We start from the raw sequence: 12,346 nt of genomic DNA on the forward strand, positions 1-12,346 counted from the left end.
ATTATCACATCGGATTGCATTAAAGAGAATGCGTATCTGTGCCGGCTGATTGATGGCTGCTGCGCCTCGGGCCTTTTTATCCCGGCTGATTCACGCTCTGCCGATAATACGCCTGCAGAGAATACCGCTCACTGTAAAGGTAGAATATAATGCTGGAGATTATTCGCACGTTATTTGTTAATCAGTCAATCAACGATAGTGTTCATTTTGAATTTTTTCAGACATTTTACCAAAGAAAACTTCTGTTTGTAAGAAAATAAATCACCAACTTTTCTCCTTGGAGAAATTTAAGGAGCCGTATTCTGCTCATTTTCAGGTGTATATCAGTATGTAGTGTCTCTACTTTAAAGAGTCCTCTCCTGCTGATGTTCAGGTGTATATCAGTATGTAGTGTCTTTACTTTAAAGAGTCCTCTCCTGCTGATGTTCAGGTGTATATCAGTATGTAGTGTCTCTACTTTAAAGAGTCCTCTCCTGCTGATGTTCAGGTGTATATCAGTATGTAGTGTCTCTACTTTAAAGAGTCCTCTCCTGCTGATGTTCAGGTGTATATCAGTATGTAGTGTCTCTACTTTAAAGAGTCCTCTCCTGCTCAGGTGTATATCAGTATGTAGTGTCTCTACTTTAAAGAGTCCTCTCCTGCTCAGGTGTATATCAGTATGTAGTGTCTCTACTTTAAAGAGTCCTCTCCTGCTGATGTTCAGGTGTATATCAGTATGTAGTGTCTCTACTTTAAAGAGTCCTCTCCTGCTCAGGTGTATATCAGTATGTAGTGTCTCTACTTTAAAGAGTCCTCTCCTGCTGATGTTCAGGTGTATATCAGTATGTAGTGTCTCTACTTTAAAGAGTCCTCTCCTGCTCAGGTGTATATCAGTATGTAGTGTCTCTACTTTAAAGAGTCCTCTCCTGCTCAGGTGTATATCAGTATGTAGTGTCTCTACTTTAAAGAGTCCTCTCCTGCTGATGTTCAGGTGTATATCAGTATGTAGTGTCTCTACTTTAAAGAGTCCTCTCCTGCTGATGTTCAGGTGTATATCAGTATGTAGTGTCTCTACTTTAAAGAGTCCTCTCCTGCTCAGGTGTATATCAGTATGTAGTGTCTCTACTTTAAAGAGTCCTCTCCTGCTCAGGTGTATATCAGTATGTAGTGTCTCTACTTTAAAGAGTCCTCTCCTGTTCAGGTGTATATCAGTATGTAGTGTCTCTACTTTAAAGAGTCCTCTCCTGCTGATGTTCAGGTGTATATCAGTATGTAGTGTCTCTACTTTAAAGAGTCCTCTCCTGCTGATGTTCAGGTGTATATCAGTATGTAGTGTCTCTACTTTAAAGAGTCCTCTCCTGCTCAGGTGTATATCAGTATGTAGTGTCTCCTGCTTCTATTGGCTAGTGCTCCAACACATTAGAGCATGTGAGCACGTCACAGCAGAGACACCAGAGTAAGTCACATACAGACAATGATTCTCCCGATTGAACTATTTCCTTATAATGTTATTGCTATTTTACAGCTTTTCTTTCACCACCAATAGGACACTCCGCTCTCCACCTGATGAAGCAAACCTGTGGTGTTCAGTGCCATCATTTTAAAAACAAAACACTTTCCCTTTCTGCCAGATGTCCTCTCTTTGCTTTCCACCATCAGGGGCTCTCCATCATTACTGTGTGTATAGATTGAAGGCAGCACATTCATACGGCCATATTACGCTCTGCCAGTTGATTTCATTTACACCGCCACATGACTCCATCAGAGCAGTTTGAGTTTTGTTTATTTTTTTATCAGTTACCCATTAGAGAGACAGAAGAGAGCACTTTAAAACATCTAGAGCCCGAACCATGGCTCTTAAGCAGAAAGTGACATGTGGAAATTACTAAAAGGGCTATTTTCCTTCATAACAAAATGGAGATATCTTTTGCTGACCAGCTCCTAAAATGTGGATTTATTCGTAATTTTCCATTTACAGGCACTTGTTATTCGTCTCCTTTCTAAATATGTTTTTTTCCCGTGGGTTTTATCCTTTTCTTCTGTCCGTGTGAAAGAGATTTTACTTGTAAAGAAACCTTTTGTGCTGCCCTCTCTGCTCAGTTTAGCATCATTTCAGTCGTAGGGAGTCCAACAGTAATGAAGTACAAATGCTCTGCTGACTTTATTAGGAATCCAGCATTAAACTTCCCCCTTCAACACTATTTGACTAACTCAAATCGTTAAGCCAACAAAAAATAAAAACCCCTGGAGCCATTTCCCATTTTCATTTGATATAAAGGAACGTTGTCCATTTGCACCGAAGTCCCCATTTAGCCAAAGGCCTGCAAATACTTTGTCTCCATCTATTTGATCAAGAAACCACTAATTCTTCACCAATTTGGAATAAACAATGCTCCTTGTTCAGACCAACGTTCACGCTTCTCATATTTACTAGTTTGATTGTGAACTAAAACACAACCTGATGTATGGGCGGATTGTAAAGTCGGATGATCACCAAACGTGTTCATGTCTGCACCACGTCACAGTGTGTGTGTGTGTGTGTGTGTGTGTGTGTGTGTGTGTGTGTGTGTGTGTGTGTGTGTGTGTGTGTGTGTGTGTGTGTGTGTGTGTGTGTGTGTGTGTGTGTGTGTGTGTGTGTGTGTGTGTGTGTGTGTGTGTGTGTGTGTGTGTGTGTGTGTGTGTGTGTGTGTGTGTGTGTGTGTGTGGTGTGTGTGTGTGTGTGTGTGTGTGTGTGTGAGTGTGTGTGTGTGTGTGTGAGCTTGCCTAGAGCAAGTGGCTCTGCATGAATGAGGTGTGAACGACTCGTAGTATGTGAAGCGCTTTGAGGGGTCGAAGAGACTGGATAACGCGTTATATTAGTACAGTCCATTTACCATATTATTTAGTTTGTTAGTTTATGGTTCCAATATTTACATCCCTGAGGCTCAATTAACAACCAGCACAGTTGCACATCTTACATTTAAGATTCATTGTTTGTTTCTTTGCTTCACTCTCATGTTAAAGTGACACAAGAAACAAAATGAAAAGGCAACATCTTGAATAATAAGCTAACAGTTGCCGCAGAGAGGAGTCTATTGTTGAAGTGAAAGAGAGATGTCAGCTTCTCTATCAACACAGCTCTGTGGGGGCACTCTGGGAAACGTGGGAAATGACAAACTGAAGCTGAAGTACGGACGGTCGGTGTTAGAAAGTGGATCCAACCAAAAAGTAATCTAGTTGCCAGCGGGTTGCTGCTCGGCGGGGGATCCTCCTAATCCATTTCTCCCAATACAATTATGATTGGCACGCAGTTATCTCTGGATGTCGCGGCGCGGCAGGTCACCAAAGGGCTCATGGGAAGCGTGGAGACTAGTTATGGAGCCGATGTCAGCGAGGACACTGTTGAACTGTGGAGCCAGAGATGGAGGGGGAGGAGAGGAGAAAGCTGTTTAAAAATTGACAGTCAATCACTCAGCGCGGACATATTGAATGGTCCCACATGGCAAGAAAGGGAGAGAATCTCTGTTTCGTCCCATTGATACGGGCTGTTGACAGTTCCAAATGGACAACATCGAGAAAAGTTCAAACCCATCACGACTCGAGGACCTTGTAGGTAAACGTGTCCTCAGAGTTCTGTGTCATCCTGAAAGTCTTCCATTGTGAGATCGTCCCTGACCCTCTGAGCACAATCCTCTCTCACAAACATCCCTCTGAGTCTTATGGCGCGTTTCCACTGCAGCGCGGAGCTCGCTTTAAGCGTGCCAAGCCGTGCGGGGCCCGTTTTTGGTTGCGTTTCCACTTGGCCTAGTACCGGCTAGCGGGTCCTAATTCACAGTTTTTCTGGCCTCATAAAATCGCGGGTCTAGGGCCAGAGACAACGAGGCTGAGTCGGGCTGAGTATGCTAAACTAGAGAGAGCATCGCTGGCAAGGGGGCTACAACTACAACAAGATGGACATATTTGACCGTGATTTAATTGTAATACACGTTTCAAAATGATGAAGTAACAACATACTGATACCGGTTAGTAAAAACCATGAATTAATGCTTTGTCAAGTCTGCAGACAGACGGCAGGCGAAAAACCTTTTAAAATGCGTGTTTTCTGAATGGAGATTGGCTAAGCTAACGCAGTATATGCTCCGACCGTCCACACTCACAACAACGGCCTATACAGACATAAATAAAGCAGCGACTGTATTCACCATGACACAGGCAGTCTGTGGTTTGTACTTGTTTAACTGTTGTCTAGTTTCTGAACAGATATGAGGAGCTGTGAGCTCTGAGTGCTAACTGCTAACGGCTGTGTTGTTTTTCTGGGGTTCTCATTGAAGATGACGTCACGGCTCCGCCTACACTGCGTTACCATAGATACTACCCCAGTTCCTAAACTGTAATGGAAATGAGCCATAAAGTGAGCCAGTCCTAACGAGGCCTAGCCATACCGAGCCTAGCCATACCGAGCCAGGCCGAGCGAGGCCGTGTAGTGGAAATGCGCCATTAATGGCTTTCTGGCCCTTCCCAATGTCTCCGCTGAGACAAAAGGACAAAGTGACGTGAGGAACACTAATGTACATTTACACTGTTGGCAGCCATTGAAACTGTCCTATCTGAGCGTGATCTGTTGTGATGTGTTTTTAAAGATAAGACAAAATGTTGCTTTCATGAGTTTCTAATTAATTTCAGCACTTATACTGGATTACCAGTTGGCACTTTGATGCTTTACTCAAAACATTTAGAAAGAGATGTTTTTGATCAAGCACCATTGGAAGAAAAAGTCATTTGTTTTAGGTCTGATCAATGCTTCAGTTTGTTCCTTTAGTTTGTACACTAATTGGGAGTTATAATACATCCCATCTGCACCTGGTCCAGCTTCATTCGTCTCTGTTTTGTTCATTGCTTAGGTCTAATACCAAATCAACATAAATCAATGCATCTTATCTCACGAGATGCCTTTGGGGAAAAGCTGATATCAATCTAGGTAACCTACATACTTTTATATACATTGGGTAAATTCAAAACACAAGATGCAAGTTAGATCCTCAGATAAAAAGCTTCTGAACATGTTTGCTGTCTTTCCTCCTGACCATCTGTGTTTCTGACAGAACTGGTGAAGCAGTTTGAACACAGATGTAACATCTATGGAGCTTTTTTAGAGGAAGTATGCTTCAAAGAGCTTGTCAGATGTCATCCAACAGCATCTGAAATGTACATATTCAATCTGATGATCATGTCCATTTATACTTTAAAGGGGTCCTATGATACTTCATGTGGGTTTCCCCTTTCCTGTAGTGTGTTCTATACGTTTTAGTGCATGTCAATGGTAAAAACGCCTCCATTTGACCCCTTTGTTTACTCTTTAAAGTAGAGACTCTACATACTGATATACACCTGAACATCAGCAGGAGAGGACTCTTTAAAGTAGAGACACTACATACTGATATACACCTGAACATCAGCAGGAGAGGACTCTTTAAAGTAGAGACACTACATACTGATATACACCTGAACATCAGCAGGAGAGGACTCTTTAAAGTAGAGACACTACACACTGATATACACCTGAACATCAGCAGGAGAGGACTCTTTAAAGTAGAGACACTACATACTGATATACACCTGAACATCAGCAGGAGAGGACTCTTTAAAGTAGAGACACTACATACTGATATACACCTGAACATCAGCAGGAGAGGACTCTTTAAAGTAGAGACACTACATACTGATATACACCTGAACATCATCAGGAGAGGACTCTTTAAAGTAGATACACTACATACTGATATACACCTGAACATCAGCAAGAGAGGACTCTTTAAAGTAGAGACTCTACATACTGATATACACCTGAACATCAGCAGGAGAGGACTCTTTAAAGTAGAGACACTACATACTGAAATACACCTGAACATCAGCAGGGGAGGACTCTTTAAAGTAGAGACACTACATACTGATATACACCTGAACATCAGCAGGGGAGGACTCTTTAAAGTAGAGACACTACATACTGATATACACCTGAACATCAGCAGGGAGAGGACTCTTTAAAGTAGAGACACTACATACTGATATACACCTGAACATCAGCAGGGGAGGACTCTTTAAAGTAGAGACACTACATACTGATATACACCTGAACATCAGCAAGAGAGGACTCTTTAAAGTAGAGACACTACATACTGATATACACCTGAACATCAGCAGGAGAGGACTCTTTAAAGTAGAGACACTACATACTGATATACACCTGAACATCAGCAGGAGAGGACTCTTTAAAGTAGAGTCACTACTGATATACACCTGAACATCAGCAGGAGAGGACTCTTTAAAGTAGAGACTCTACATATTGATATACACCTGAACATCAGCAGGAGAGGACTCTTTAAAGTAGAGACACTACATACTGATATACATCTGAACATCAGCAGGAGAGGACTCTTTAAAGTAGAGACACTACATACTGATATACACCTGAACATCAGCAGGAGAGGACTCTTTAAAGTAGAGACACTACATACTGATATACACCTGAACAGGAGAGGACTCTTTAAAGTAGAGACACTACATACTGATATACACCTGAACATCAGCAGGAGAGGACTCTTTAAAGTAGAGACACTACATACTGATATACACCTGAACATCAGCAGGAGAGGACTCTTTAAAGTAGAGACACTACATACTGATATACACCTGAACATCAGCAGGAGAGGACTCTTTAAAGTAGAGACACTACATACTGATACACACCTGAACATCAGCAAGAGAGGACTCTTTAAAGTAGAGACACTACATACTGATATACACCCTGAACATCAGCAGGAGAGGACTCTTTAAAGTAGAGACACTACATACTGATATACACCTGAACATCAGCAGGAGAGGACTCTTAAAGTAGAGACACTACATACTGATATACACCTGAACATCAGCAGGAGAGGACTCTTTAAAGTAGAGACACTACATACTGATATACACCTGAACATCAGCAGGAGAGGACTCTTTAAAGTAGAGACACTACATACTGATATACACCTGAACATCAGCAGGAGAGGACTCTTTAAAGTAGAGACACTACATACTGATATACACCTGAACATCAGCAGGAGAGGACAGCAGAACATTTCTTCTAAGTCTGTAACCCATACCATGCCATCAAAACACTGAACTTCCTTCCTTTGTTTAAACTTCTCTTGATACTTTGTCATGTCTCTAAACCACATGATAATACCCTCTCAATATCTCTTCAAGCAGTACTCCCCCCCCCCCCCCCCCCCCCCCCCCCCCCCCCCCCCCCCCCCCCCCCCCTCTTACTGTATAGCGTCCGGTGTGCACAGTGACAGTGTATTTGTGTGTATTTGTGTGTAAGCTTATGTTTATCTCTGCACTGCCTTTGGTTCCCTTTGATTTCCCTTAAGCCTTATGTCTGTGTCATGTTCTGGTCTTCTGAATGCTTGCTTATGGGTGTCATTTGTTTTCTCCCTCCCTCCTCCCTCCCCCCCCCCCCCCCCCCCCATTTCCCCTTTATTTGCATGCTGTTCCTTCTGTTCCACACCTCCTCTCCTTGTGTTCAGACACTACGCCCAGCACTGAACCTGCAGCTCATGGTTGGTATCTCTACTTTCCTCTTTATGTCTTTTTTTTGTTTGTTTTTAAGCTCTTCTCTGCAGCATGCTTACTTTTACACAGTGGAAATGTCATGTGTTGATCGACCTGACCCCCCCAAGCTATATGTGCTACATGTAGCAGGCTAAATGTTGTTTCTGTTGCTTTAATTGTGCCACAAAGATGTTTCTAGGCTTTTGGTCGAATCGCCCCCAAAAAATCAGGTATTGTCTTTTCCTTACAAAAAGGTCATGAGTTTAAGTAAAGATGTGAAGGAGAATTCATCAGGACTTAGGAAATACAGTATGTATTCAATTCAAAAAAGACGACAGTGAAAGCTATATTCCTCAATACCAAGGTTGAACTTGAAATGAAATGGTTTCTCACTCTCCTGTCCACTCCGAATTATCCACAATTAGTTTGATTGCTTGAAAATATTTGAATAAATTGTACTTTTTGCAACGTATTTGCTTAATTTGTTAGCCCTCCACATCTAATACAGTGCATATCACCATTCAAACATGTTGAAAAATAGTTTGAGACACCCATCACAACTCAGTAAGAACTATGAAACTCTACTTGAGGTTCAATAAGCACTGTAACTTTCATGATCTGCATTTGTCGGTCACGATCGGTTGTTCCCTTGAACGTCCGATGTCGCCGATGCAAGGTACTATGGGTCACCATGTTCTCCTTTACTTTCCTAAAGGATGGTCCAGTGTATCCTTAGCTAAGGAGGTTATAAAGGAAGTAATGAAGCTCCTTTCCTATCATCTAGAGCAGCGGTTTTCAAAGAGTGAGGCGCGTCTCCCCGGGGGGCCGCCAGAGAGCTTCAGGGGAGACGCAGCGTGAGAACAAAATAACGAGAAACAGTGAAATCTAGCTAGTTAACTTCAGCTAACTTTATGCGAGCGGCAACATGGATCGATTCTTAGTGAAGTGACCTAAAGTGAGAGAGGAGACAGTGAAGTGACCTAAAGTGAGAGAGGAGACAGTGAAGTGACCTAAAGTGAGAGAGGAGACAGTGAAGTGACCTAAAGTGAGAGAGGAGACAGTGAAGTGACCTAAAGTGTGAGAGGAGACAGTGAAGTGACCTAAAGTGAGAGAGGAGACAGTGAAGTGACCTAAAGTGAGAGAGGAGACAGTGAAGTGACCTAAAGTGAGAGAGGAGACAGCGAAGTGACCTAAAGTGAGAGAGGAGACAGCGAAGTGACCTAAAGTGAGAGAGGAGACAGTGAAGTGACCTAAAGTGAGAGAGGAGACAGTGAAGTGACCTAAAGTGAGAGAGGAGACAGTGAAGTGACCTAAAGTGAGAGAGGAGACAGTGAAGTGACCTAAAGTGAGAGAGGAGACCGTGAAGTGACCTAAAGTGAGAGAGGAGACAGTGAAGTGACCTAAAGTGAGAGAGGAGACAGTGAAGTGACCTAAAGTGAGAGAGGAGACAGTGAAGTGACCAAAAGTGAGAGAGGAGACAGTGAAGTGACCTAAAGTGAGAGAGGAGACAGTGAAGTGACCTAAAGTGAGAGAGGAGACAGTGAAGTGACCTAAAGTGAGAGAGGAGACAGTGAAGTGACCTAAAGTGAGAGAGGAGACAGTGAAGGGACCTAAAGTGAGAGAGGAGACAGTGAAGTGACCAAAAGTGAGAGAGGAGACAGTGAACTGGCCCTCTGTGTTCTGGAGAATCACAGAACGGCCGGTCGTCAGCGGGCCGTTGACAGCCGGCTCGGTTCGCTGACGGCCGGCACCGCCCTTTATTTGAATTGTAATAATACTGACTTTGATCAGAAGCCAGTACGGGTCACGTCTGCAGCCAGAGGAGGATCTGAGTCTATTCCTCTCTACATTGCGTCCCCTCATCATCCGCCTGGGCGCATCAAAGACTCATTGTCCCACTAAAGTAGGGCTGAGTGTAAGAAGGAGGCAAAGTTGACGTTCAGTGTGTTGCCGGGAGCAGATAAGGATTTATCCACCATGTTGAAAATGATAAAAATGTTTTTAAAAAATGATAAAAAGGTTTTAAAAGGTTGTTGTTTAATGTTTTAAGGAGGTGACGCTACTCAGCCAATCAAATGGGTGCATTCAGTGAGTCAGCACGATGGATTCAAACACAGAGACGAGACAAGAGGAGAGAAACAGTCGGAGTCATTTCAAATGGTGTGCTCAAAAAAGAGAAAGGTAGACCGTGAAAACAGAGCATTTAATGACATGTTCTCTCACTGGACCTCTTTGAAATGCAATTGAATACCTCTGCATTATAGCAACAACAACAATAATAATAATAATAGCAATAATAATTGGGAGGGGGGTCGCGGCTGTTCTTGTGTTCTCTGAGGTGAGGCTCACCTTCCCACACTTTGAAAACCCCTGCTCTAGAGAATCCAAACAGCTGTTATCGTGGCTGACACTGGTGGTACTTCTGGCTATTCGATCCTAAGCCTTGCATAATGGACATCTTGAACCACCGGCGAGTTTCCTGTTCTTGTTGGTTGATCAGAAATCCACATCGGTCTAGACTGAAATATCTCAACCTTTGGAGATGTTTTTTGGATGCATTGACTTCCCCAGAGCCCCAAAAGGGACCTACCATCTCTGGTGATCCCTTGACATTTGATGAAACACCTCGAGCACTTCTCCTGTGGAACATCTCAACTTCTGCTAGATGGATTGCTGTAAGATGTTGTACAGACCTTTATGGCTTCTGGATGGTGACCTCCTGACCTCCCAACTATGCCAACATTCATTGTGTACTTCCAGGTACTTGCAAGTCATTCCACTTTTCAGCATCCTTACTGAGCAAAAAAGACCATTTTACTGCAACCCTGGCTTAAAGGCCATCTGGAAATATGGTTCAATCACAGTTAGGAGCCAGTTACCTGTTCTTGTTGGGTGATCACATTGGTTCAGACTGAAATATCTTTTGGATGGATTGACTTCCAAGAGCCCCAGAGGATGGATCCTACCAACTTTGGTGATCCCTTGACATTTTATTGACATGACATTACATGTCACTTGTTAGACGCTTTTATCCAAAGGGACTTACATACTCAATACTGTGGGCAATCCCCACAGGAGCACTTTGGGGTGAAGTGTCTCAGGGACACAACGACATGCTGACTGCAGTGGGGTTTGAACCTGTGCCCCACTGATCCCAACACCAACGCACTAGTCCAGTGCGCCACAGCCTCCCTATTGAAATGCCTCGAGCACTTCTCCTGGCCTCCACTTTGGCCAAATGGATTGCTAGAAGATTTGCACAGACCTGTATGGTTTCTGGAAGGTGACCTCTTTAGTTTCAAACTACTGTCTGCCTCACTTGATGCAGATTACGGTACTTCCAGGTACTCCCCCCCCCCCCCCCTCCCCCCCCTTTCTCTCCACTAGGAACCTAGCTAAGCAAAAACACTATTCGACTGCCACCTCACTGTCACAGCATAAACCAAAGCATAGCATAACATCCTTGTCTCTTAGAAAAATCTATTCATTCTCCCTGAAACTGCACTTTGCCAAATAGTCTCTCCAGCTAACCAATCACATGGTTTCCCTGAAGGTGCCACAGAGGATTGAAACCCACTCTGAAGCCAGGAGAGATTATTATCAACAGCATCAGATGATTCTGTGTGCCGGCAGAAATAGACCTCATTTACTCGTTTTCATTAGTTTGAATGAAGACGATACGCATCGTTTTCTCATTTTGTCTAATTTGCAAAACCCCCTTTTTTCATTATTTTTCCGTGGCAGGCGTTTCATAATTTGTGTGGACAAATTCACGGAAGCGTGATCACAAACTTTCCATTAAGGATCCATCAGGAAATGTTCAACGACCTCACTGTTTCATAATGATTTATTTAAGAGTTCTTCAGCGTAAGCAACATGCTCCTATTAACCCTCCTGTTTGTGCTTATTGAGTTAACCCAATGATATGTAGGAATATGCATCACATCAGGTTTCATATGGAGACAGACAAAATGCACTTATCGAATTATCTTGTGTTAACTGAATATTGATCCTTCAATAGGGTATTATTTATATATTATCGATTTTTTTACCTCACGGTCAACTTGTATATTTTTAATGCTGTTTTATTTTTATCTTGAGATGTTTACATTTGAGAATTGTTCATTTCTACTTGCCTTGTTTTTAATTCTGCTGCAACGCAAACATTTCCCAGTTTAGGATCAATAAAGTACATCTCATCTCATCTCATCTCATCTAAGCGGCAGGCGCAGGTAGCAGCGCATATCAGCGCAGCGCAGCGCAGCGCAGCTCAAGCGGCAGCTGGCAGCGCAGCGCAGGCAGCCAAGTCGACAGCGCAGCTGCTATCTCATGCGTCATCTCAAGCATCTCCATCTCTCATCTCATCTCATCTCTCATCTCATCTCATCTCTCATCTCATCTCATCTCATCTCATCTCATCTCCTCTCATCTCATCTCATCTCATCTCATCTCATCTCTCATATCTCATCTCATCTCTCATCTCTCATCTCATCTCATCTCATCTCTCATTCATCTCAATCCTCAATCTCATCTTATTACCTTTATTCTAAATTCCTATTTTGCCATAAAAGCTACATTTACATGAAATTAGTGGCTTGTTCTTTCAGTTGTTTTGCAATGGATGATCATATTTGGTGGGAGAAGCAGTACTCAGATCTGTGTCTTGAGTAAAAGTAGAAGTACTCAGGTTCTTGTACTTGAGTAAAAGTAGAAGTACTCAGATCCTGTACTTGAGTAAAAGTAGAAGTACTCAGATCTTGTACTTGAGTAAAAGTAGAAGTACTCAGGTCTT

At 42.8% G+C, this 12,346-nt stretch overlaps 1 protein-coding gene across 5 annotated transcripts in view; it reads left to right on the forward strand.

Moving 5' to 3' along the window:
• The window catches only part of LOC117479889 (cell adhesion molecule 1-like), a 480,032-nt gene that overhangs the window by 425,323 nt on the left and 42,363 nt on the right, over nt 1-12,346 (forward strand). For 3 of the 5 annotated variants that reach the window (XM_034126999.1, XM_034127002.1, XM_034127000.1), the window contains one exon: nt 7,530-7,562. The exons of the other annotated variants lie outside the window; for them this stretch is intronic. In XM_034126999.1, the coding sequence (XP_033982890.1) occupies nt 7,530-7,562 (33 nt within the window). The remainder of the gene's footprint in view (nt 1-7,529; nt 7,563-12,346) is intronic. 5 annotated transcript variants of the gene reach the window in all.

Source organism: Trematomus bernacchii, unplaced genomic scaffold (genome assembly GCF_902827165.1).
Source record: "Trematomus bernacchii unplaced genomic scaffold, fTreBer1.1, whole genome shotgun sequence".
Classification (NCBI taxonomy): domain Eukaryota; kingdom Metazoa; phylum Chordata; class Actinopteri; order Perciformes; family Nototheniidae; genus Trematomus; species Trematomus bernacchii.